Below are 27,256 nucleotides of genomic sequence, written 5' to 3'. Positions count from 1 at the left end.
AGAGAGAGAGAGAGAGAGAGAGGGAGAGAGGGAGAGAGAGTGTGCAGGCCAGAGAGAGAGAGAGAGAGAGAGAGAGAGATTGAAAGTGTGAGTGCGCGCGAAAGAGACAGGGCGTGAGAGAGTGCGAGCGAGAAATTGCAAGTGAAAGAGAGAGAGCGCAAGACAGTAAGAGAGAGTGCAAACAAAAGAGAACGAGACAGCGTGCGAGCGAGTCAGAGCGAGAGAGCGAGAGATGGAGGGATAGCTGGAACTCTCCCTCTCTGTGCGGCCTTACCTCAAAGCAATGTTGAAATACTTAACTGTAAAACTCCTGTTCCAAAAGCCCATGGAAAAGAGCTTCACAGATCGCACGTCTGTAACCCAGATGTTCCTCCTGGCTTTGCTCCTTGCTAAATATTTGCCCTCCTTTGTAGTTTTTTTCATAATATATATATATAGCTACAGAAATATGAATTTTAAGCCAACTCTCTTTGGCTCTTGCTGTGCAGAATTCCAGTTTTTAAACAGAATGGCCTATCATCGAGGCGGCTTCCGTCTTTTCTCTTGATGCAAAAGACAACCCACCCGGTAGGAAGGTCCCGGGTTACCCTCTCGCCCTCTCTCCCTCCCCCACTGGGTCTGTGCCACGTTGGCTGACCCCAGTCAGGTTGGCAGCGGACACATCACAACTGGCATCAGGTGCCCCCCACCCCGCTAGGGGAATGGGACAACGGGAGAAGAGAGAAAATCAAAACACTGTTCTTCCTCCTTGATGGTCATCTCTGCGGCCCCCTCCACCTCCACCTCCACCTCCACCTCCCCTACCCTCCCCAGAAAGGGGGTCTCCAGTCAGTGGGGAACACTCTCGCCTCCGAGTCAGAAGTTTGAGGGTTCGAGCCCCACTTCCGAGACCAAAAAAAATCCAGGCCGACACTCCCGGTGCCAGTACCGAGGGAGTGCTGCACTGTCGGAGGTGCCGTCTTTCAGATGAGACGTTAAACCGAGGGCCCCGTCTGCCCCTCTCAGGTGGATGTAAAAGATCCCACGGCCACTCTTGGAAGAAGAGCAGGGGGGAGTTCTCCCCCGTGTGCGGGGGCCAATATTTATCCCTCGACCAACATCACTAAAAAAAACACAGATCTGGTCATTTATCAGATTGCTGTTTGTGGGATCTTGCTGTGCGCAAATTGGCTGCTGCGTTTCCTACATTACAACAGTGACTACACTTCAGAAAGTACTTCGTTGGAGATCTCTAAAGGGACGTCCTGAGGTTGTGAAAGACACTGTAGAAATCCAACTACTATCTTTTAACGCTGTAGTAGTGGAACGAATAATACTGAAACGAGCAGCTCCGTAGATTCCCCCACAGATTCCTCAGATTTTGCAACTGGGGTCCCTGAGGCAAGAAAACGTGCAGGTGTGAAATTCTGATCCAGAGGCCGGAGATACTGGAGGGGGGGGAAAAGACTAGCCCACACTCGGGATATTAGTAATTTCTAGAATCTGAACATACCAACTGATCTTGTATCCCTTCTATATGAAACTTGTATCGAACCTGGGTTAGACCACACTTGGAGCACTGGGTACAGTTCTGGTCTCCATATACCATGGTTAGACCACACTTGGAGCACTGGGCACAGTTCTGGTCTCCATATACCATGGTTAGACCACACTTGGACTACTGTGTACAGTTCTGGTCTCCATACACCATGGTTAGACTACACTTGGACTACTGTGTACAGTTCTGGTCTCCATATTATAAAAAGGATATAGACACACTGGAGAAAGTGCAAAAAAAGATTTACAGGCATGATACCAGAACTGAGAGGTTATAACTATCAGGAAAGATTGAACAGGCTGGGGCTCATTTCTCTAGAAAAGAGAAGGCTGAGGGGTGACCTGATAGAGGTCTTTAAGATTATGAAAGGGTCTCGATAGGGTAGACGTAGAGAAGATGTTTCCCCTTGTGGGGGGAGACCAGAACTAGGGGGTCATAAATATAAGAGAGTCACTAATAAATCCAATCGGGAATTCAGGAGAAACTTCTTTACCCAGAGAGTGGTGAGAATGTGGAACTCGCTCCCACATGGAGTGGTTGAGGTGAATAACAGAGATGGATTTAAGGGGAAGCTGGATAAACACATGAGGGAGAAAGGAATAGAAGGATAGGGGGAGAGGGGGAGATGAAGAGGGGAGGGAGGAGGCTCGTGTGGAGCATAAACGCCAGCATGGACCAGTTGGGCCGAATGGCCTGTTTCTGTGCTGTAAATTCCATGTAATTCTATGTTTGCGGGACTTCCGAACATCACAATGGCGGGGGGAGACGGGGGTCCCGAAGGGTGGGATAACATTGGAGTGAACTTCACCTTGCTTCCAATGCTCGTCTAAAGGGAACGCTATCCCAGTCTACAGCAGCAGCATCCCTCGCCTTGATAGATCATGACTGACAGCAGCCCCGAGACAGCAGATTTGATTTTCTGCCTGCTCAGTGAGGGGGAGGATGGGTCGGAGGAGACGGAACGAAAAGCGGAAAAGTCAGCAAACTGAAACATGCAAGAGTCTTCTCCGGAAAGTTGCAGCTCGTGTCAGCAGCAGATTTTCTATAAGCACAGCGCAATTAGACACCACTTTAATATCAGGCCAGCAAGCCCCAGAAAACATCTGGAATTGTGTTAGCATTCCTGTCTTGTTCTCTCCTGTCAGTGCCAGAAAGCCCAGGGGACATTGGAACAGAAGGAGGAGGCCATTCAGCCCTCGCCCCGAGCCTGTTCCACCATTCAACGGCCCAACTCCTGGCTCCATACCTTGGCTGGCAGGAATCTATCGATCGCAGATTTTAAATGATTAATTGAGCTGGCATCGACGGCTTTCTGTGCGAGAGAGTTCCACACTTTGACCGCCCTTTGTCTGAAGAAATGTTTCTCAACTTCTCTCCTGAACGGCCTGGCTCTGATTTTAAGGTTAGGTCCCATTAAAAATCAGGTGTAGGCCCGAATCAGGCGAGGACATCAGACACCCTTCCCAGGGATGGTGGGGGGAGGGGGAGAGGAGAGGGAGCGACGGGCGAGAGGGGGAGAGAGAGGAGAGGGAGCGATGGGGGAGGGGGAGAGAGAGGAGAGGGAGCGATGCGGGGGAGGGGGAGAGAGAGGAGAGGGAGCGACGGGGGAGGGGGAGAGAGAGGAGAGGGAGCGACGGGGGAGGGGGAGAGAGAGGAGAGGGAGCGACGGGGAGGGGGAGAGAGAGGAGAGGGAGCGACGGGGGAGGGGGAGAGAGAGGAGAGGGAGCGACGGGGGAGGGGGAGAGAGAGGAGAGGGAGCGATGCGGGGGAGGGGGAGAGAGAGGAGAGGGAGCGACGGGCGGGAGGGGGAGAGAGAGGAGAGGGAGCGACGGGCGGGAGGGGGAGAGAGAGGAGAGGGAGCGACGGGCGGGAGGGGGAGAGAGAGGAGAGGGAGCGACGGGCGGGAGGGGGAGAGAGAGGAGAGGGAGCGACGGGCGGGAGGGGGAGAGAGAGGAGAGGGAGCGATGGGGGAGGGGGAGAGAGAGGAGAGGGAGCGACGGGCGGGAGGGGGAGAGAGAGGAGAGGGAGCGACGGGCGGGAGGGGGAGAGAGAGGAGAGGGAGCGACGGGCGGGAGGGGGAGAGAGAGGAGAGGGAGCGACGGGCGGGAGGGGGAGAGAGAGGAGAGGGAGCGATGGGGGAGGGGGAGAGAGAGGAGAGGGAGCGATGGGGGAGGGGGAGAGAGAGGAGAGGGAGCGACGGGCGGGAGGGGGAGAGAGAGGAGAGGGAGCGACGGGCGGGAGGGGGGAGAGAGGAGAGGGAGCGACGGGCGGGAGGGGGGAGAGAGGAGAGGGAGCGACGGGCGGGAGGGGAGAAGACTCTCACAAACTCATGGCTGTTTGTGGGATCTTGCTGTGCAGAAATTGGCTGCTGCATTTCCTACATAACGACAGTGACTACACTTCAGAAAGTAATTCATTGGTAAATAAAGCATTTTGGGGCATTCTGAGGTTGAGAAAGTTGCTATATAAATGCAGATTTTAAGCAGAGAATAGGATGAGTTAATTGAGTAATTTCTCGCTTTCCATGGTCTTGCAAATATCTCGAACTATCAAACAGAATGTACACCACAGAAACAGGCCATTCGGCCCAACAGGTCCATGCCAGTGTTTGTGCTCCACACAAGCCTCCTCCCACCTCACTTTATTCTAAAGGGGGTGCAGGAACAGAGAGACCTGGGGGTGAATGTACACAAATCATTGAAGGTGGCAGGACAAGTTGAGAAAGTGGTTAAAAAAGCATACGGGATCCTGGGCTTTATAAACAGAGGCATCGAGTACAAAAGCAAGGAATTTGTGCTAAACCCTTTATAAATCACTGGTTAGGCCTGAGCTGGAGTATTGTGGCCAATTCTGGGCCCTGCACTTTAGGAAGGATGTCAAGGCCTTGGAGAGGGTGCAGAGGAGATTTACCAGAATGGTACCAGGGATGAGGGACTTCAGTTATGCGGAGAGACTGGAGAAGCTGGGATTGTTCTCCTCAGAGCAGAGAAGGTTAAGGGGAGATTTAATTGAGGTGTTCAAAATTATGAGGGGCCGAGATAGAGTGGATAGGGAGGGTCTATTTCCCTTAGCAGAGGGGTCGGTGACCAGGGGGCATAGATTTAAAGTAATTGGTAGAAGGATTAGAGGGGAGCTGAGGAGAAATTTTTTCACCCAGAGGGCGGTGGGGGTCTGGAACTCACTGCCCGAGAGGGTGGGAGAGGCAGAAACCCTCAACTCATTTAAAAAGTACCTGGATGTGCGCTACGTAACTTACAGGGCTACGGAGCAAGAGCTGGAAAGTGGGATTAAGCCGGATCGCAATTTCCCGGCCGGCACGGACACGATGGGCCGAGTGGCCTCCTTCTGTACTGTACCGTTCTATGCTTCTTCATCTCGCTCTCTCCCCCTCTCCCTCACGTGTTTATCGAGCTTCCCCTTAAACGCATCTACGGGTATTCGCCTCAAACCGCTCCTTGTGGGAGCGAGTTCCACATTAACGCCACTCTCTGGGTAAAGAGAGCAGGCCTCAGGGTTTGCAAATCGAGGGTTTATTCACCCGCGAGGAAAGAATGCTGAGCGGGCATCTTTTGGATCCGAACATTCAAACATGGCAAGCAGCAGAGCAAACAGAAGCACACGCAGAAAACTACCAGAGTTTCGCTGGGAGCACTAGGCCGCAATCAGCCCTCAGGCTGTATTTCGAACACTCCGGAGATCAGTTGTGTGTCGGGGTGTGGGAGAGGAGCAGAATGAGGCAAAGCCAACCTTTAATTAAAATCCTAAATGGGTGGAACAGAAGCAGCCAAATCCCCTGTTGAAATAAAGTCCGCTGTCTGCGAATCACAAAACTCGGGCAAGGCTCTAATTAAGGGTGTCTGTAAACACAGACTTGACATTAAACATTTAATTGTTCAGTTTGATTTATCACCTCCTCTTCATCTTCTTCCCTCAGTTTGGAGCTGCTCTTCTCTAATCTCCCCCCACCCCCACCTCCTATCATCAATGCGTGCAGCGGTGTTAGTGGTTATGTTACTGGATCAGCAATCCAGAGGTCGGCCAGTTCAAATCCCTCCATATTTAAATTCCCAAACGTGATCACGAAGCTGTCGGATTGTCGTTTTAAAAAAAAAACACACAAACGGGGGTTCGCTAGTGTCCCCTCTCGAGGGGAGGGAATCTGCCGTCTTTACCCGGTCTGGGCATATACGTGACTCCAGGCCCGCACCCGAGCAGGTTCACTCTTAGCTGCCCTCAGTTGCACAAAACCGCTACCGGCCAAGAAGGCCCACCGCCACCTTCTCAGGGCAACTGGGAATAAATGCCAGCTGCGCCCACTTCCCGAGAATGGATTAAAAAAAAAGAGAGTCGGGGATGGAGGGCACAGTTTGCCCCGCGCACGTACGCCCCAGTGCCAGCTGGGAGCATCGCTCATCGGCTGCCGCTTTGTAGCGGGTCCGCGTCGTCAAGGCTGGTACAGGCCAACGGGCGAGGGGGGAAAGCCCATGCCGATTGTCTCAAGGCTTGTGGAGGTGGGTTCATTGGCTTTAAATATACACAAACTCCAACTCGCTCACTACAGGCCTGTTGTCAACGGAATGCTTAAATTGGGACTGTGCGAGACTGAATAAAATCCCTAAATAAAAAGGGACGAGAGAGAGAGAGAGAGAGAGAAAGGGAGGAAAGAGAGAGGGGAGAGATACAAATCAGTAAAGAGAGGCCGAGCTCGAGTCAAATTAACTGGTGCCCAGATAAGGGGTCGCCATCCTCGAGAGGCAACAAAACTGGGGCGAGAGTTGGCGCAAACCGCCGCACGGCAATCGGGCCCCAGACGCTGGGCTGGCTGCCTGCTCTTAAGACGCAAACCCGAAACCGGGGAAAGGGAATGAAAGATCGCTTTGGGGAGAAATGAAAGTTAACAGCAACAGGACGGGGGGAGAAACAAAAAGAGATCGCCTCCCGCTGCAAGAAGGGAGCATCGTTTACTCTAACTTGGCACTAGCCACTTCGTTAGGAACATAGGAACAGGAGTCGGCCATTCAGCCCCTCGTGCCTGCTCCGCCATTTGATAAGATCATGGCTGATCTGTGATCTAACTCCATATACCTGCCTTTGGCCCATATCCCTGAATACCTTTGGTTGCCAAAAAGCTATCTATCTCAGATTTAAATTTAGCAATTGAGCTCGTATCAATTGCCGTTTGCGGAAGAGAGTTCCAAACTTCTACCACCCTTTGTGTGTAGAAATGTTTTCTAATCTCGCTCCTGAAAGGTCTGGCTCTAATTTTTAGACTGTGCCCCCTACTCCTAGAATCCCCAACCAGCGGAAATAGTTTCTCTCTATCCATTCCCCTTAATATCTTATAAACTTCGATCAGATCACCCCTTAACCTTCGAAACTCCAGAGAATACAAGCCCAATTTGTGTAATCTCTCCTCGTAACTTAACCCTTGAAGTCCGGGTATCATTCTACGCTGCACTCCCTCCAAGGCCAGTATGTCCTTCCGAAGGTGCGGTGCCCAGAACTGCTCACAGTGCTCCAGGTGCGGTCTAACCAGGGATTTTGTATAGCTTGGACTCACATATATAATAATACTCAGCTCCAGGTCGGAACTCGAATCCCAGGGAGAAGGGAGTGAAGAGTTGAATTTTCTCAGAGAAGCGGACCGGGGTGTAAGGAGCAAAAGGTTGATTGCACTGCCAACGTTTGAAGGCTTTACTCTTGATGTTGCAGTTTGTAAACCCCTCGTCATCCACCATATAGAGTTGGAAGCTCTCGGTCTCCTCCACTGGGGTAGCGGCCGTATAGTGTGGGCACAGGATGTCCAGGTAGTCATTAATCTCCACTTGGACAGTGTAGTTGTTGCCCCTGAACCTGTGGGAGGGAAAGAAACAAGATCATCATAGAACCAAAACATCTACGGAGCTTTTAGTCTCGAGCACGGGGGCAAAGGAGCAAACTTTTTCTCCTCTTTCCGTTCCCCAAGTCCACCTGAAGTGTGGACCTCTTGCTCGGGGTTCGAGCCCCCACTCCAGAAAACATAATCCAGGACCGACACCCACCCTGGCACTCCGGTGAGGGAGGTGCCGCACTGTCTTCTCGGGATGAGACGTTAAACCGAGGGCCCCGTCTGCCCCTCTCAAGTGGACGTAAAGGATCCCACGGCCACTATTGGAAGAAGAGCAGGGGGGAGTTCTCCCCAGGGCCGATATTTATCCCTCAACCAACATCACTAAAAAAAAACAGCTTATCGAGCCATTTACCTCATTGCTGTTTGTGGGATCTTGCTGTGCGCAAATTGGCTGCCGCGTTTCCTACATTACAACAGTGACTACACTTCAAAAAGTACTTCATTGGTTGTAGAGCGCGATAGAAAAGCAAGTTCTTTCTATTAACCTCTGTAGGACGGCTCTCGGGCTCTTTTTAATCCATTCTCAGGAGGTGGGCATCGCTGGCACGGACGGGCATTTATTCCCCATCACCTAGATGCCCCGAGAAGATGGCGGTGGGCCTTCTTGAGCGTGGTAGTTATGGTATGGCCTCACCAAGGAAAAGTCGAGAAGACAGGAAGTAGGTATTGGGCGAAGGCAAGATTGGGTTTTTGAAGGCCGAGGGAGGTAAAGAGTCTCCCACAGGACAGGGAAAGAATCACAGTGCGGGGGGAGAGGGGGCAAAAGAGGGGGGGAGTTCTGCGATGAGTCTCCATTTCGAAGGGGGGGCGGGGGGGGTGGGAGAGGGAACAGAGGAAGAGAGAGTCTGCAGGACGGGTGAAGAGAAGCCTTCTCTGAAGTGACTCAACTCAACACGAGGGTCACCTCTGAAGAACCTGCATTTATATAGCGCCTTTGACGTCCCCGAGGCGCCTCACAGGAGCGATTATCAAACAAAATTTGACACCGAGCCACATAAGGAGATATTAGGACAGGTGACCAAAAGCTCGGTCAAAGAGGGAGGTTTTAAGGAGCGTCTTAAAAAGGAGGAGAGAGAGGCGGAGAGGTTTAGGGAGGGAATTCCAGAGATAGGGCCCAGGCGGCTGAAGGCACGGCCGCCAATGGTGGAGCGATGAGAAATCGGGGGATGAGCAAGAGGCCGGAATTGGAGGAGCGCAGAGATCTCGGAGGGTCGTAGGGGCTGGAGGAAGTTACAGAGATAGGGAGGGGGGGGCGTGGGCATAGAGGGGGATTTGAACACGAGGATAACAATTGTAAAATCGAGGCGTTGTTGGGACCGGGGGGCCAACGTATCTCAGTGAGCGCAGGGACGATAAACAGACGGTCAGCGAAAGGTCAGCAAGGGTTCACTCCAATCTCCCAATTACTGGCTTTAAAACAGAGCTCTAGGTGCGAGTGGTACGGCCTTGCCAAACAAATCGGAAAGCAGGCCCTACCCTGCAGAAAGACTCCAATTTAATAAGACTGATGGCCTATGGAGTAGTGCTCAAACCTTTCCCTAAAACCATTACCAGAAGCATCATATTTTATCTGGAAATATTGCAGCTTTCAATCTCGCCCAGCTTCAACAGCTAACCTTCTTCTTAAACTGCTTTGATCGTCCCCTTAGCCTTGTCGATCACAAGACGACGACAAAATATGCCTTTCAAAACACACCCCCCCATCTCCTCCTCGGCCAGCTGCGATTCGAATGCATTCGAGGCTGGAAGCATTTGCAGCCTTTGAAAACCGCAGGGATCCCCGGTTAATAAGCTCCGTTAGCTGCAGCTTGGATCGCTGTCCATTGATCAGTCACAGATGGAGCATAGCAAGTGGCCCGTGCTTAGATCGCAGGCCCTAGGCTGTACCGAGAGAGGCAGGTCACTTCACGGACGCAAGGGTCTTGCTATTTGCCGTGTGGATTTTGCGTCCAACGCAAGTCGAGAGGTGTTACCATCGAGGAATGCAGCACTTCCCTCATTTCAGGTACCCAGGACTCGGCTAGATACACATTGCAAAGCTCCCTCTACACTATCCCGTCAAACACTCCCAGGGCAGGTACAGGGTTAGATACAGAGTAAAGCTCCCTCTACACTGTCCCGTCAAACACTCCCAGGGCAGGTACAGGGTTAGATACAGAGTAAAGCTCCCTCTACCTTGTCCCATCAAACACTCCCAGGGCAGGTTCAGCACGGGTTAGATACAGAGTAAAGCTCCCTCTACACTGTCCCATCAAACACTCCCAGGGCAGGTACAGCACGGGTTAGATACAGAGTAAAGCTCCCTCTACACTGTCCCGTCAAACACTCCCAGGGCAGGTACAGGGTTAGATACAGAGTAAAGCTCCCTCTACACCGTCCCGTCAAACACTCCCAGGGGCAGGTACAGGGTTAGATACAGAGTAAAGCTCCCTCTACACTGTCCCATGGCTCAGTGGGTATCTCTCTCGCCTCAGAAGGTTGTGGGTTCAAGTCCCACGTCAGGCATTAATCTAGGCCGACACTCCCAGTGCCACACTGTTGGAGGTGCCGTCTTTCGGATGAGATGTTAAACCAAGGCCCTGTCTGCCCTCTCCCGGGTGGACGTAGAAGATCCCATAGCCACTCCTGGAAGAAGAGCAGGGGGGAGGTCAAACATTTATCAATCAGCCAACAGCTCATCACATTATTCTCATTGCCTCGAGCGGGACCTTGCAGTGTGTAAACGAGCTGCCATGTTTCCCTACGTTACAACAGTTGAAAGTTCTTCATCGGCTTTAAGGCGCTTTGGGACATCCTGAGGGCGCGATAGAAAGGCAAGTCCCTTCTTTCTTGCACATTCGGTGCCTGCTCCTCATGCTAACACTCAAGGTGTGTCGCTTGGGGCTTGGGCCTTGTCGGAGATGCGAAGCCCACTTCCTGGAGCGACTGGATGTCTCGACATGGGTGGCGTCTCATCCAGAGAAAACCAGTCACGTTTCCCTTGGTCTGCTGGCCGGTAAGCGAGAGGAAAAGCGAGGGGGTCGTCCCTTTCCGTGTTTTTGAGAGGGTTCTTAAGGATCAACTTGCACCTCGGAAATTCTACAAGGGCTGCCACATCACGACACCAGGGCTGGCTCCCATCAGACCTCATGAAGTTTCCAGACGTCTGCCGTCTCCAACCCCCACTCCTCGATAGCGTTACGTCGCAGTGAGAAATAATTCTTTTTTTTTTAAAAAATAAAGGGGGTAGGGGGGAGAAGGAAGCACACAGAAGGTCTTGGAATATTTCAGTCAAACTTTCCTGGCACGGGAAGAAAGATCCGAAAGCAGTTCGCTCAATAACAGAACGGAATTTGAGCCCATAATGGGCTTTTTTTTTTCCAAATGACTTCAAAAGAAATACTTCTTCCACCTTTCCTTTTTCCACCACCACTGCACTCATGATTGCTCACAATTTCCCCTCTCCTGTTCCCAATATCCCGCCCGATACTCGGACCCCCCTCCCTGCGTCCTCACTGCGTTGAGATCAAAGCTCATCGCCGACACGTAGGCTCCTGCAGCACCCAATGAGGCCATTTAGCCCATCGGGCCTGTGTCGGCTCTTTGATTGGCGAGCCTGCTCCGCCATTCAATCAGATCATGGCTGATCTTCGACCTCAACTCCACTTTCCCGCCCGATCCCCATATCCCTTGACTCCCTCAGTGTCCAAAAATCTATCCATCTCAGTCTTGAATATACTCGACGGCTGAGCATCCACAGCCCTCTGGGGTAGAGAATTCCAAAGATTCACAACCCTCTGAGTGAAGAAATTCCTCCTCATCTCAGTCCTAAATGGCCGACCCCTTATCCTGAGACTGTGCCCCCTAGTTCTAGACTCTCCAGCCAGGGGAAACAACCTCTCAGCATCTACCCTGTCAAGCCCTCCAAGAATTTTTTTACGTTTCAATGAGATCATCCCTGGTACCATCCTAGTAAATCTCCTCTGCCCCCTCTCCAAGGCCTTGACATCCTTCCTAAAGTGCGGTGCCCAGAATTGGACACAATACTCCAACTGGGGCCTAACCAATGGATTACTCAAAGTCCTTCTTTCCCCAACATCTCAATCCCCACCTCCCCTCAGTTTTCGCTCCTGGTTACGGTTGAAGGGCCTTCAAGGCCCAAGCTTGGAGCGTCTACCAATCCCTCGGTCTTGATTTACCTCATTGACATGAGATAAATCCCACACTTGAAAATTTCAGGCCTGATCCATTACCAAGAGGCACAGGGCCCGATTTTAACCGCCCCTCACTTGGCGGAAAGCCTTGCAGGTTTCCTTGAGGGCCGGGAAGGGGTGGGAGGGCTCCTCCAGGCCTCACAAGGAAGCCTTGGGCCTGCATTGCCCCTTCACCTCCTGCCACAAATTCCCTTCCTTGTGTCCCCCAATGCCCTCCCCCCATTAATATCGGAGCCAATGCCTCTGAGAAGTGGAAATAATGGCCAAAACTAGTTGCCCATGTCCATCATGTAGGCCAGTCGTGATAAAGCATTCAACTTGTAGGCCTTCTCTTCTCTTTCACCTGTGTTTCTCCCTCATTTCCCACTCTCCTTTGTCTCTTGGTTCTCTTAGTTCCCCGGTGTCAGCCGTGGCTCATTTAGCGGGACTCTCTGAGGCAGAAGGTCGTGGGTTCGAGCCCCCACTCCAGAGACTTGAGCCCCATAATCCAGGCCGACACTCCCAGTGCCGGTGCTGAGGGAGCGCCGCACTGTCGGAGGGGGCGGTGCTGAGGGAGCGCCGCACTGTCGGAGGGGCCGGTGCTGAGGGAGCGCCGCACTGTCGGAGGGGCCGGTGCTGAGGGAGCGCCGCACTGTCGGAGGGGCCGGTGCTGAGGGAGCGCCGCACTGTCGGAGGGGCCGGTGCTGAGGGAGCGCCGCACTGTCGGAGGGGCCGGTGCTGAGGGAGCGCCGCACTGTCGGAGGGGCCGGTGCTGAGGGAGCGCCGCACTGTCGGAGGGGCCGGTGCTGAGGGAGCGCCGCACTGTCGGAGGGGCCGGTGCTGAGGGAGCGCCGCACTGTCGGAGGGGCCGGTGCTGAGGGAGCGCCGCACTGTCGGAGGGGCCGGTGCTGAGGGAGCGCCGCACTGTCGGAGGGGCCGGTGCTGAGGGAGCGCCGCACTGTCGGAGGGGCGGTGCTGAGGGAGCGCCGCACTGTCGGAGGGGCGGTGCTGAGGGAGCGCCGCACTGTCAGGAGGGCCCTCTCAGGTGGATGTAAAAGATCCCACGGCTACTTTAGGAAGGAGAGCAAGGGGGAGTTCTCCCCTGTGTCCTGGGGCCGATATTTATCCCTCAGACAACATCACTAAAAAAAAAGACGATCTGCTCATTAGCACATTGCTGTTTGTGGGATCTTGCTGTGCGCAAATTGGCTGCTGCGTTTCCTACATTACAACAGTGACTACACTTTGAAAGTACTTCATTGGCTGTAAAGCGCTTTGGGACGTCTTGAGATCCTGATAGAAATTTTTCTGGGAGAGGCAAAACTGAGGCACTACAGCGCCACTGCTGGCCTGAAGGAGTAATTACAGCGTGACCCGTTTACATAGGAATTTTCCATTACAAAACACGAACACAGGAATTTATAATGAAAAGAAAATCAAGGTGGGAAACACCCAAAGATGCACTTTTTAAAAAAAAAATGCATTGTAGATATACATCTAAACGATGTGGTCACAGTCGATTACAAGGCCCATCTACACTACACTATAACCCGAGCAGCTACGGAATCTATTAGTCGAGGGGCTGGAGGAAGAGAAAATTGGTTTGAGATCAAATCACACAGAAACAGCGAAGGCAATCTCTAAATCGTCTCTGCCTGTGCACCGCACTGAATTAAAACAGGTGCATGTCTGGACAGACAGGGCTAGGGTCGGCCAGCTCAGATAAGAGAATTTCACCAGCGCCATGAAAGGTTGAGAGTTAGGGAGAACCCCAATCCAATCACAGAGCGAGACGGGACGACAACAAATCACCAGCCCTGCCTTGCGACCCAGGAGAATTCTTCGAACACAGTGTTCACTCTGCGTCTCGGTGAGCAGCGGCTCACTCACCCGACCGAGAGGTCGTTCCAACACTCTGCTCGGTGAATTCGCGAAAGCAAGGACTTGCATTTCTGTCGGGGCCTTTCACCACCTCAGGACGTCCCAAAGCGTTTCGCAGTCAATGAAGTACTTTCGGAAGTGCAGCAGCCGATTTGCGCACAGCAAGATCCCACAAACAGCAATGTGATAATGACCCAGATAGGCTGTTTTCATGAGGGATAAATATTGGGTACCAGGGCTGTTGGGAGAACTCCCCCCTGCTCTTCTTCCAGTAGTCTCCATGGGATCTTTTACATCTACCCGAGAGGGGCAGACGGGGCCTCGGTTTAATATCTCATCCGAAAGACGGCACCTCCGACAGTGCAGCACTCCCTCCGCACCGCGTTGGGAGTGTCGGCCTGGATTACGGGCTCAAGTCTCTGGAGTGGGGGCTCGAACCCACGACCTTCTGACTCAAAGGCGAGAGAGAGAGAGAGAGAGAGAGAGAGCTACCCACCGAGCCACGGCAAGTTTTAAGGGCCACCCGACACCGTTTAATTTGCTTACATCTCAAGTTGCTGAAGTCAACAGGACCGATTTTAGGATTTATCCAAGGATGAGGCAGGAGCCCCATCCCACACCTCCAGGCCCACAACATTCACACAGCGAGCGAGATCGGCAAGCACGAACAGAACTGCCGCGCCTGCGTTTTCAGGGCTTGCTCCTCGAGGCGACACAAGGCCCGAGGCTCAGAGGTTGGGCAATCTCTGCACTAGGCCGCAAATGGCCAAGTAGGTGAGGGCGCCATCCAATGTAGCGCCGAGGCCATTTCCTTCCTAATCTGCGCAAATCGCGGCTGAGGGAGCAACAATGTGCATTTATTCAGCGCCTTTAACAGAATAAAACTTCCCCAGGTGCTTCACAGGAGCCTGAAAATCTGTCAAAAATTGACACTGAGCCAAAGAAGGAGACATTAAAGACAGACGACCAAAAACTTGGGTCAAAGAGGTAGGTTTTCAGGAGCGTCCTAAAAGGAGGAGCGAGAGAGAGAGAGAGAGAGAGAGACGGAGAGGTTTAGGGAGGGAATTCCAGAGCCTAGGGCCTAGGCAGCAAGTAGTTGCTGTCTGAGCCAAATGGGCCGAGGTATCGAGGAGCCTGCACCTTTAAGGGAAGACAGAAAGAGAAGGCAAAGAGGGAACGTGGAGATACAAGCTCCCGGAAGAAATAAAAATACAAGAATGAACGAGTTTTAATCCCATTTTGCTTTGGGCCGCGATGGCAGAGAGATTAAAGGGAGATCATTTTTTCCCTTGCGTGGTTCCATGTCAGTCTGATTACAGCGGGACATGGAGCTATTAAAGATCGGCTCTCCTGGCCCTGACGAGATAAGGATTCCATTAACCCAATGGCATCAACTAATGCGCTCCATCCATTACCGCGCCGACGCAGCTATTCAACCGCGGGAGGAACCACGCCTCCCCATCCGACGCTCCTGACACTTCCCGCTAGATGGCAATCCGGAGCGCGAATCGGGGCCGGATTCCCCTCCCTCCCCCCGACTTCGCTCAGCGATACCTAGCCGGTTCGCGCACAGCAAGATCCCACAAATTACTGATAATGACCAGATCATGTTTTCAGATGTTGGTTGAGGGATTAATATTGGCGCTCGGTGGCCTCCCCCTGCTCTTGTCCCAATCATGGCCGTGGGGTCTTTTACGCCCACCTGAGAGGGGCAGACGGGGGGGATCCTTGGCTTAACCTCTCACCTGACAGCGCAGCCCTCCCTCGGAATTGGCACTGGGAGCGTCGGCCTGGGTTTCGGGCTCAAAGTCTCTGGAGTGGGGCTCGAGCCCGCGGCCTTCCGACTCGGAGGGCGACAGTGCGACCCACCGAGCCGCGGAATTGAGCGAGAGAGAGAGAGAGAGAGAAAAAAAAAGCAAAACTGGATCTCACGAAAGAAAACGGTCCAATTTTGCCGCAGTTCCTTTCAAGGCACCCAACTACGGGAGGAGTGCCTCAGAGAAAGGCCCTTCCAGTCCCACAGTCTTAAGAGTCGAGAGAGGCTGAGATGTGACTTCCATCCATTGAAGTCGCCTCACGTCCAAAATCGACCTCCCCCCCCAACTTGAGGTGGCCTCCATTTTCCCCCAGGCCCACCAGGACTGACCTCAATTGAGAGACCACATGGTGTGACATCTTCCCCACAGCCGAGCTTTCGGCCCATCCTTCACTAGGCCTCGTCAAGCGAGAAGTGATGAATGGGTTGTCTCAGCCTCTGGTGGCCCCAGGACCTGCGCTGTTCCCCGACGGTTGGACAAAAACTTTTTGCCGAGAGGAAAAAACGATCCCATTTCGAGGAGAGCCGGAGGGGAGAGGAGGGAGGAGCGAAGAAGTCTCAGAAAGAAGTGAAGATATCGGGCCTAGTCACACAGGAGGAGATAAAAATTCCTTTCCCTGTCCTCACCTTCTGCTCTCCTCTTAAACTTGTATGAAACCTTAGTTAGACCACACTTGGGAGTACTGTGAACTCTTCTGGATATAGAGGCATTGGAGAAGGTGCAAAAAAAGATTTACAAGGATGATACCAAAATTGAGAGGTTATAACTATCAGGAAAGGCTGAACAGGCTCTAGAAAAGAGAAGGCTGAGGGGCGACCGGATAGAGGCCTTTAAGATTATGAAAGGGTTTCGATAGGGTAGACGTAGAGATGTTTCCACTTGTGGGGGAGACCAGAACTAGGGGGCCATAAATATAAGAGAGTCACTAATAAATCCAATCGGGAATTCAGGAGAAACTTCTTTACCCAGAGAGCGGTGAGAATGTGGAACTCGCTCCCACATGGAGTGGTTGAGGGGAATAACAGAGATGGATTTAAGGGGAAGCTCGATAAACACATGAGGGAGAAAGGAATATGGGGATAGGGTGAGATGAGGTAGGGAGGGAGGAGGCTCGTGTGGAGCATAAACACCAGTATGGACCAGTTGGGCCGAATGGCCTGTTTCTGTGCTGAACTTTCTATGTTATTCAAGGGACCATCTCAAAATTCTCACCAAACGGAGAAGGCGTCAGTTGGTCCGCGATGACGCTCCCTTCCTGTGGACTGGTGTCCCCCCCTCCCCCAGTCAAAGTGGGGACCACCAATTTTACAAACGGTTTCAAGCCTCACCAATGGCGACCCCCCAAATAAGAAAAAAGGGTTCACAGGTCAAAGGGAGAGCTTTTTTTCTTGGGTGGAGTTGAGGGGAGAAGGGTCACGGGGCCATTGGCCTTGACATCACCCACAAGTGAAGCAACAAATCATTTCAACAGAGCTTTCTATTGTTGGCCTGCGAGCAAAAATAAAGAGAGGGAGAGGGAAGAACAACTCTCACATCCCCAGAATGCCCCAACATGCTTCAAGGCCAATAAACGACACGCAAAGTACCAGCACGGTCATGGAGGGAACCACAGCAGCCAATGTGCGCACAGCAAGATCCAACAAATAGCCAATGAGATAAATACCCTGTTAATGTGTTTTGATGGTGTTGGTTGAGGGATAAATATCGGCCCCCAGGACACCGGGGAGAACTCCCCCCTGCTCTTCTTCCAATAGCGGCCGTGGGATCTTTTACGTCCACCTGAGAGGGGCAGACGGGGCCCTCGGCTTGACATCTCATCCAAAAGACCGCACCTCCGACAGTGCGGCGCTCCCTCAGTACTGGCACTGGGAGTGTTGGCCTGGATTAACTCTCCCGATGCAGGTACAGCACGGGTTAGATAGAGTAAAGCTCCCTCTACACTGTCCCATCAAACACTCCCAGGGCAGGTACAGGGTTAGATACAGAGTAAAGCTCCCTCTACACTGTCCCATCAAACACTCCCAGGGCAGGTACAGGGTTAGATACAGAGTAAAGCTCCCTCTACACTGTCCCATCAAACACTCCCAGGGCAGGCACAGGGTTAGATACAGAGTAAAGCTCCCTCTACACTGTCCCATCAAACACTCCCAGGGCAGGTACAGGGTTAGATACAGAGTAAAGCTCCCTCTACACTGTCTTTCTGTGCAGAGTTCAGAGTTTAAGTGAAACAGGCAACATTCTGGCTTAAAATTTCAGCCCTGGCTCAGTGCGTCTCTCTCTCTCTCTCTCTCTCTGAGTCAGAAGGTCGTGGGTTCGAGCCCCACACCTGAGACTCGAGCCCATAATCCAGGCCGACACTCCCAATGCCAGTACTGAGGGAGTGCTGCACTGCCAGAGGTGCCGTCTTTCAGATAAACAACAGCCGCCTCTGCCCCCCCCCTCTCAGGTGGAGGTAAAAGACCCCACGGCCACTATCTGAAAGATCTCCCCACGTCCTGTGGTTATCCCACAAGCGACATCACCGGAACAGATTAACAATCGTCTCATTTGCCCATCGTGGGATCTTGCTGTGCGTAAAATGGCCGCCGCACCTGCCGACTTGACGGCAGTGACCGCCTTTCCGAAGTAATTCAACGGCAGCTAAGTATTTTGGGTCGTGCTACGGGACAGATGAGGCGCCGTATAAAAACTCGGGCCCTTTCTACGCTCTCTCCCCTCCCACACACGACCCCCCAAATCGGCCGGAGAGCTGCAAATCCAGCTCCCAGCCTCGGCCCAGTCGCACAGAACAGGCCTCCATTGTTATCCGTCTGGGATAAACCCGCTGGGGGCCTTTGCCTGGACCGTGTCACTCGTCTCTTCGGCTGCCTTGCCTTGTGAGGAGAGAAAGTTTCCTCAGTTCACACGGCCTCGGCGTCTGGTAATCTAATAAACTCGGTCAGGTCTCGGGAGGTGGGAGCTGCTGCCCGTCTACCGCAGACCAGATCCTTCTCCTCGATCCAGAGAGAGCAAACAGATGGTTTGACACATGTCCAAGAAGGTGTATCTCGGGGAGGACAGCCCCGCAAATCCTTCTAACGGAGTCCTTGCCTCAATCGACACCACTTTGCACCGTTCCCCTTCCTCGGATAAAGAGGCGGCGTCACGGGTCGATGGACTTTCGTTACGGCCCCGTCGCTCACCAGGAGCGTGATGGGAGTGCGTTTGGAGCACCGCCCTTTGACCTCTGGGGCCTAGCCCCGAATCAAGCCTGCTCGGAGTGGAGGCCAGAAACACGTCAAGGGGTATCCCGAACACAACTGTGAGCCGGAGGCACCATAGACCATAAATCATCCGTTACCTCCTTTCTGTCACGTTTCATAGAATGATACAGCACAGAAGGATGGCCGTTCGGCCCATCGGGCCTGTGCCGGCTCTTTGAAAGAGCTGTCCAATTAGTCCCACTCCCCCCTGCTCTTTCCCCACAGCCCTGCAAATTTTCTCTCCTTCAAGTATTTATCCGATTCCCTTTTGAAAGTTACTATTGAATCTGCTTCCACCGCCCTTTCAGGCAGCGCGTTCCAGATCAGAACAACTCGCTGCGTCAAAAAAATTCTCCTCACCTCCCCCTCTGGCTCTTTCCCCAATTATCTTAAATCTGCGTCCTCTGGTTACCGAAACAGTTCAAAATCGTGAGGGGGTTTTGATCGAGTAAATAAGGACTATTACATTTTCCTTAACCTTCTCTGCTGTAAGGAGAGCGATGAGGCAGTTTTGGGGGTGGGGTACAGGGGGGGGGGAAAGGGAGGTTGTAGGAGGTTACAGGGGGGGGGCGGTGAGAGGGCCATGGAGGGGATTTGAACAGGAGGATGAGAATTTTCAAAAATTGAGGAGTTGCCAGACTGGGAGCCAATTTAGGTCAGCGAGCACAGTGGGGGGTGATGGGTGAATGGGATTTGGAAAAGATGAAGAGGGCTGAAGATCATTCAGGGGAGCGTTGGAGCCATTGACACTGCGGAGGTGACAAACCACCATTGGTTTACGTTCTTGGTGCTTTTGAGCCAGATCCAAAACATTAAGTTTATTTTGTTGTTTTTTTTTAAATCAATACAACTTGCCCATTTGTACGTCGAACTGAATCAACACGTCTGATCCCTGTCAGCGAGGATTATCCATTACCTCATCTGATCAAAGCGTGTTCACAGCGGGAATTATTCCCGGTCAATGGCCATCTGAGGCCTTGTCATCGCAAAAAAAGCCTTCACACCCACAACACTGCACCCAAAATTGCCCAGCCAGTTCAAAGAAGTTACTTTCCACTCAGCTGTGGAGATGAGATGTGGACTCTCGATCGACGGACAGGAAGGCGGCCGACTGCTTCCAACTGGAGGGGGTTTGAGAAATGGGAATACAACAACCACCTGCATTTATATAGCGCCTTTAACGTAGTAAAACGTCCCCAAGGCGCTTCACAGGAGCGTAAATCAGACAAAATCTGACACCGAGCCACATAAGGAGATATTAGGACAGGTGACCAAAAGTTCGGTCAAAGAGGGAGGTTTTAAGGAGCGTCTTAAAGGAGGAGAGAGAGGCGGAGAGGTTTAGGGAGGGAATTCCAGAGCTTAGGGCCCGGGCGGCTGAAGGCACGGCCGCCAATGGTGGAGCGATGGAAATCGGGGGATGTGAAAGAGGCCAGAATTGGAGGAGCGCAGAGATCTCGGAGGGTTGTAGGGCTGGAGGAGGTTACAGAGATAGGGAGGGGGGGCGAGGGCCATGGAGGGGTCAGAATGCGAGGATGAGAATTTTTTAAATCGAGGCGTTCCCGGACCGGGAGCCAATGACGGTCAGCGAGCACAGGGGGGGTGATGGGTGAACGGGACTCGGTGCGAGTTGGGATACGGGGGGGCAGCAGAGTTTTGGATGAGCTCAAGTTTACGGAGGGTGGGAGATGGGAGACCAGCCAGGAGAGCATTGGAATAGTCCAGACTGGAGGTAACAAAGGCACGGGTGAGGGTTTCAGCAGCAGATGAGCTGAGGCAGGGGGCGGAGACGGGCGATGTTACAGAGGTGGAAGTAGGCGGTCTTGGCGATGGAGAGGATATGGGGTCAGAAGCTCATCTCGGGGTCAAATCGGACGGTGAGGTTGTGAACAGTCTGGATCAGCCTCAGACAGTGGTCAGGGAGAGGGACGGAGTCGGTGGCGAGGGAACGGAGTTTGTGGCGGGGACCGGAGACAATGGCTTCAGTCTTCCCAATATTTAATTGGAGGAAATTTTTGCTCATCCAGTTTTTGATATCGGACAAGCAGTGCGACAAATCAGAGAGAGTGGAGGGGTCGGGAGAGGTGGAGTGAGGTGGAGCTGGGTGTTGTCAGTGTACAAGTGGAATCTGATGTGTTTTCGGATAATGTCACCGAGGGGCAGCATGTAGGTGGGAAATAGGAGGGGGCGGAGGATCGATCCTCGGGGGACTCCAGAGGATGCTTGGGTGGATTCCCTCCAAGACGCACTCCTGGGGATCTCCTGTAAATACTGACACCCCTCCCCCCACTCACGATAAGCTCCTCTCCTGACCCGTAACCTCCTCCAGCCCCTACAACCCTCCGAGATCTCTGCGATCCTCCAATTCTGGCCTCTTGCACATCCCCCGATTTCCATCACTCCACCATTGGCGGCCGTGCCTTCAGCTGCCTGGGCCCTAAGCTCTGGAATTCCCTCCCTAAACCTCTCCGCCTCTCCCTCCTCCTTAAAACCTACCTCTTTGACCGAGCTTTTGGTCACCTGTCCTAATATCTCCTTCTGAGGCTCAGTGTCAAATTTTGTCTGATTTACGCTCCAGAAAAGCATCTTTGGGACGTTTTACTATGTTAAAGGCGCTATATAAATGCAGGCTCCTGTTGTTCTTGTGTTGGGCCCCAACTCCAGAGGAACGGGGCAACTTCTGGAACCTCATGGACGTTGTCATTCCATGAAGGACCAAGAAGGAGATACGATACTGGTTCATCCCCCCAAACCCCCTCCCAAGCCCAGGGGCTAGAGTATCTCACTTAAAACAATGAGTGGCAGGCCCAGCCCGCCAGCACAGATACCAGAGCAGGCAAGAACCAGACACCAAGACTGAGCAAAGACCCCAACAGGTTACAGCATCGTTCTGTTCAACTGTAAGCTGGAATGGCTGAGCGCTCTGCCCTTTCACCTCTGACCTGTGGTTTCAAATCCGACCCAGTTCTTTACAGGCCCACAACAACCAACCACGGACAACTGGGAACCAATTCCCATTAAGTTGAAAGCCTTGCTCACTTAGGCTCATGTGGAAATTGGAAATCTTGTACAGACAGATTCGGGGGCGCTCTTCTGAGATTGGAACTGAGGGAGTGTTTGACGGGACAGTGTGGAGGGAGCTTTACTCTGTATCTAACCCGTGCTGTACCTGCCCTGGGAGTGTTCGATGGGACAGTGTAGAGGGAGCTTTACTCTGTATCTAACCCTGTACCTGCCCTGGGAGTGTTTGACGGGACAGTGTAGAGGGAGCTTTACTCTGTATCTAACCCTGTACCTGCCCTGGGAATGTTTGATGGGACAGTGTAGAGGGAGCTTTACTCTGTATCTAACCCTGTACCTGCCCTGGGAGTGTTTGATGGGACAGTGTAGAGGGAGCTTTACTCTGTATCTAACCCTGTACCTGCCCTGGGCATGTTTGACGGGACAGTGTAGAGGGAGCTTTACTCTGTATCTAACCCAGAGAGAGACGTCAAACATGATGGTGCAGTTTATTCTAAATTTTTTAAGATAGCAGCTCCCCTTACTGCTCACTGTTACACATCCCTTCCATCACCGAACAGATCGTAACTAATCCTGAAAGGCAGAAGCAGGAGCTAAATGATGTTTGGACCGGGTGGAATTGAAATTGATGATCAAACCTGGAGCAGGGTCCTTATTCAATGGTTTAATCAGAGCAGAGAATTCCAACCTGTTCCATCGTAAACCATGGCTCAGAGAGAGGGCCACGGTCTCCTGGAGTGTGGCAGGTTAAGTCTGACGGACCGGGAATCTTGGCTGTTTACAGTTTCATTACTGCTCTCGTCTCAGATACGCGGGGCAGAGAACTCAGGAACACAGTGAGAGAATGAGGAGCAATCGCAGATAAACACCCCTCCCCAAAAGGACTAAATACCCCATCTCCTTTAAAGAAATAATATCTGCGCCCTTGAGGAATAAAAACGCCACGGGAAAAGTGATCCAACCGTGACTAACAAGAGAAGTTAAGGATGGTATTAGATTAAAAAAAGAGGCTTACAATGTTTCCAAAAAGCCTGGGGATTGGGAAGGTTTTAGAAATCAGCCAAGGGTGACCAAGAAATTGATAAAAAGAGAAAATAGAATATGTGAGTAAACTAGCAAGAAATATAACAACAGATTGTAAGAGCTTCTACAAGTATATAAAAAAGGGAGAGAGCAGCAAAAGTAAACGTTGGTCCCTTGGAGGCCGAGACAGGAGAAATTATAAAATCAGGAATCAGGAAATGGCAGAGGCATTATAAAATGTTTTAATATCTGTCTTCACAGTAGAAGACACAAAAAACATACCGGAAATAGTGGGGAACCAAGGGTCTAATGAGAGTGAGGAACTTAAAGTGATTAAGAAAAAGTTTTAGAAAAATTAATGGGACTAAAAGCCGATAAGTCCCCTGGACCTGATGGCCTACATCGGAGGGTTCTAAAAAGAGGTGGCTGAAGAGATAATGGATGCATTGGTTATGATTTTCCAAAATTCTCTAGATTCTGGACTGGTACCAGTGGAATGGAAGGTAGCAAATGTAACCCCGCTATTCAAGAAGGGAGGGAGAGAGAAAACAGGGAACTACAGACCAGGTAACCTGACACCGGTCATTGGGAAAATGCTGGAATCCATTATTAAGGAAGTGGTAACAGGGCACTTAGAAAATCATAATATGATTAGACAGAATCAACATGGTTTTATGAAAGGGAAATCGTGTTTGATAAATTTATTAGAGATTTTTGAGGATGTAACGAGCAGGGTAGATAAAGGGGAACCAGTGGATGTCGTATATTTAGATTTTCAAAAGGCATTCGATAAGGTGCCACATAAAAGGTTGTTGCACAAGGTAAGGGCTCATGGGGTTGGGGTAATATATTAGCATCGACAGAGGATTGGTTAACGGACAGAAAACAGAGAGTAGGGCGAAACGGGCGATTCTCAGGTTGGCAGGCTGTAACTAGTGGGGTGCCGCAAGGATTGGTGCTTGGGCCTCGGCTATTTACAATCTATATTAATGAAGGGACCGAGTGTAATGTATCCAAGTTTGCTGACGATACAAAGCTAGGTGGGAAAGTAAGCTGTGAGGAAGACACAAAGAGTCTGCAAAGGAACATAGACAGGTTAAGTGAGTGGGCAAGAAGGTGGCAGATGGAGTATAATGTGGGGAAATGTGAGGTTATTCACTTTGGTAGGAAGAATAGAAAAGCAGAATAAATGGTGAGAAACTATTAAATGTTGGTGTTCAGAGACTTGGGTGACCTCGTACAAGAAACACAAAAAGTTAGTAAGCAGGTTCAGCAAGCAATTAGGAAAGCAAATGGTATGTTGGCCTTTATTGCACGGGGGTTGGAGTACAAGAGTAAGGAAGTCTTACTACAGTTGTACAGGGTTTTGGTGAGACTTCACCTGGAGTATTGTGTACAGTTTTGGTCTCCTTATCTAAGGAAGGATATACTTGCCTTAGACGGGGTGCAACAAAGGTTCATTAGATTGATTCCTGGGATGAGAGGGTTGTCCTATGAGGAGAGGTTGAGTAGAATGGGCCGATACTCTCTGGAGTTTAGAAGAATGAGAGGTGATCTCATTGAAACATATAAGATTCTGAGGGGGCTTGACAGGGTAGATGCTGAGAGGTTGTTTCCCCTGGCTGGAGAATCTAGAACGAGGGGGCATAGTCTCAGGGTAAGGGGTCGGACATTTAAGACTGAGATGAGGAGGAATTTCTTCACTCAGAGGGTTGTGAATCTTTGGAATTCTCTACCCCAGAGGGCTGTGGATGCTCAGTCGTTGAATATATTCAAGGCTGAGAGTGATAGATTTTGGACTCTCGGGGAATCGTGGGATATGGGGATCGGGCGGGAAAGTGGAGTTGAGGTCAAAGATCAGCCATGATCTGATTGAATGGCGGAGCAGGCTCGAGGGGCCGAATGGCCTACTCCTATTTCTCTCCCCCTAATAGAATACAATACCCCTCTCCTCCGCAAACCCCCCCCTCCAAATGGAGTATCTACCCTGTGGCTACAGCAGCAGCACTCAGTGATGAAGCAAAGGATGCCTTTAAGGGCCAAGCAGAAGCGCCTTTAACTGGGGCTGGGATCAGCCAGCGCCGTCCTCCACCGGTGAGACATTAATCTTTCAGCCGGGTCCAGACGTAGGAGAGAGACGTCAGCCAGCAGCTAAGTGGGAAAGCAAAGCATTCCTCGCTGACAAGCCAGGAAATATGGCGAGCAGCTTTCCTGAGCAACGGAATTCAAAGACAATGACCCCATTTAATGCGAATAGCCTTGTCACATTCACAACTGCGGTTGTAGGAGTCTAAGATTTATTGGGACGGCTTCCCTCCCTCCTCATGCCTTCAAGTCCCACCCTGTCAGCTGTGGACATAGTGCCTTTAACAGGATGGTACTGCTTTCAAAAGAAAGACAGATTTGTGTTTATAACGTGCCTTGTGCCACCTCAGGACGTCCCAAAGCGTTTACAGCCAACAAAGTGGAATTTGCAGCACAGAAACAGGCCATTCGGCCCATCTGGTCCATCCCGGCGTTTATGCTCCACACGAGCCTCCTCCCTCCCTACTTCATCTCACCCTATCAGCATATCCGTCTATTCCTTTCTCCCCTCATGTGTTCCTCTTAAATCCATCTTTGTTATTCACCTCAACCACTCCATGTGGGAGTGAGTTCCACATTCTCACCACTCTCTGGGTAAAGAAGTTTCTCCTGAATTCCCGATTGGATTTATTAGCGACTATGTTATATTTATGGCCTCTAGTTCTGGTCTCCCACACAAGTGGAAACATCTTCTCTACGTCTACCCTATCATAATTTTAAAGCCCTCTATCAGGTCACCCCCCAGCCTTCTCTTTTCTAGAGAAAAGAGCCCCAGCCTGTTCAGTCTTTCCTGATAGTTATAACCCCCCAGTTCTGATATCGCCCTTGTAAATCTTTTTTCACTATATCCTTTTTGTCATAGGTAACACTTTTTGAAGTGTAGTCACTGTTGTAATGTAAGGGAACGCAGCAGCTAATATGCGCACAGCAAGATCCCACAAACAACAATGTGATAATGACCGGATAATCTGTTTTGGTGATGTTGGTTGAGGGATAAATATCGGCCCCAGGACACCCCTCTCTTCTCCCAATAGCGGCCGTGGGATCTTTTACATCCACCTGACACCTTACTCGAAAGACGGCACCTCCGACAGTGCAGCACTCCCTCGGTACTGCACTGGATTTAGCGCTGGAGTCTCTGGAGTGGGGCTTGAACCCACGATTTTCTGACTCAGAGGCGAATGTGCTACCACTGAATCAAAGCAGACTAAGCCTTAAAACCATTTGGGAACCCAGAGGGTCAATTATTTGCCTAGAATAGTGTATTGAGCGATAACTAGCAGGCACGGTCCCTTTAAGAGCTGAAAAGCTATGGTGGGGAAGCCTCCGAAAGCTTGTGGAATTAAAAATAAAATTGTTGGACTATAACTTGGTGTTGTAAAATTGTTTACAATTGTCAACCCCAGTCCATCACCGGCATCTCCACATCACCTTTAAGGTGAGTCAAGCCAAGTAGTGAAACAATATTTACTTAACCCCAGAGCGAAAAATGAGACATCTCTCAAACCAAAACTTGTAAATTCCTTCAGCTGCCTCTCACTTGAAAATATTTTCTCTCCAAGGGGGTTTCTCTAAATATTTACAGAGGTAGAAAGAAAACAGGGAGTTGTCCTCACAGCCCCTGCTGTAACTTGTCAGAGAGAGAACAAAAAAAAAGTTTGGCTAAACTTTCAAAAAGTTTTCTCAAAGTTTGGGAAAGTTTACCTTGGATTGGTGCTGTTCCAATACACGACGTGTCTGACTGCAGAAATCTCGCCTACTTGCTGCAAAACACAAATCCACAGCACACGTTGCAGGAAAAATTCGAAAGACATCTTTTCTTTCTTTCTTTCTTTCTTTCTTTCCCTCTCACACTCTCTCTCTCTCTCTCCTTCTCTCCTCAAACACAGCTTGCTACTGAGATTGCACTACAATTTTTTTAAACTCTGCAATCCCTCACACAAGGCACGCCCCAAATGTGTGTAACTTTAAACCTCTTTATGTGTGTGTAGGCAATTTTTTTTAAATGAGGGGATTTTTTTGCCTTAAAGGGACAATGCATGCTTTGAGTGTTTGATCATGGCTTTTCTTTGTGTTCTGGGGGTGTGGCTTTAATTCAGTCCACTCCTGGCTGCGTGGCTTTTAAAGCATTTTTTTTGTAAGCTCTCTGACTTTAGCAAGAGTTTCTTTTCCGTGGTTAAAGCCCGAGGTGTTGGGTCGAGGCCCCCTGACCTGATTAGGAGAGCAGCTGAGGGTCGTGATGATTCAGGTAAAGCCGCCCCTGGGTTTTAAAAACCCTGTGAGTTGGTGCGGGAGGTGAGAGAGTGAGTGAGAAAGAGGGATGAGAGAGAGAGAGAGAGTGAGAAAGAAAGAGGGATGAGAGAGAGAGAGAGTGAGAAAGAGGGATGAGAAAGAGTGAGAAAGAGGGATGAGAGAGAAAGAGGGATGAGAGAGAAAGAGGGATGAGAGAGAGAGTGAGAAAGAGGGATGGGAGAGAGAGTGAGAAAGAGGGATGAGAGAGAGTGAGAAAGAGGGATGAGAGAGAGTGAGAAAGAGGGATGAGAGAGAGAGAGAAAGAGAGAGAGTGAGAAAGAGGGATGAGAGAGAGAGTG

The 27,256-nt window shown here is 51.2% G+C and overlaps 1 protein-coding gene across 2 annotated transcripts in view; it reads right to left on the bottom strand.

Annotated features, from left to right (window-relative positions):
• Nucleotides 1–26,559, bottom strand: part of LOC137306758 (ephrin-A2-like) — a 48,782-nt gene extending 22,223 nt beyond the window's left edge. For both annotated transcript variants that reach the window (XR_010958929.1, XM_067976127.1), the window contains exons 1-2: nucleotides 26,370–26,559; nucleotides 7,098–7,390 (exon numbers count right to left, since the gene is read on the bottom strand). Coding sequence is in view for 1 of the 2 variants with exons in the window: in XM_067976127.1 (XP_067832228.1) it covers nucleotides 7,098–7,390; nucleotides 26,370–26,479 (403 nt within the window). In the remaining variant the exon portion in view is untranslated. The remainder of the gene's footprint in view (nucleotides 1–7,097; nucleotides 7,391–26,369) is intronic.
• Nucleotides 26,560–27,256: the final 697 nt, after the last annotated feature.

The sequence above is a fragment of the Heptranchias perlo genome, chromosome 44 (assembly GCF_035084215.1).
Source record: "Heptranchias perlo isolate sHepPer1 chromosome 44, sHepPer1.hap1, whole genome shotgun sequence".
Lineage (NCBI taxonomy): Eukaryota > Metazoa > Chordata > Chondrichthyes > Hexanchiformes > Hexanchidae > Heptranchias > Heptranchias perlo.
Note: the sequence above shows the minus strand (reverse complement) of the source record. Positions and strands in the feature narration are given on the sequence as shown.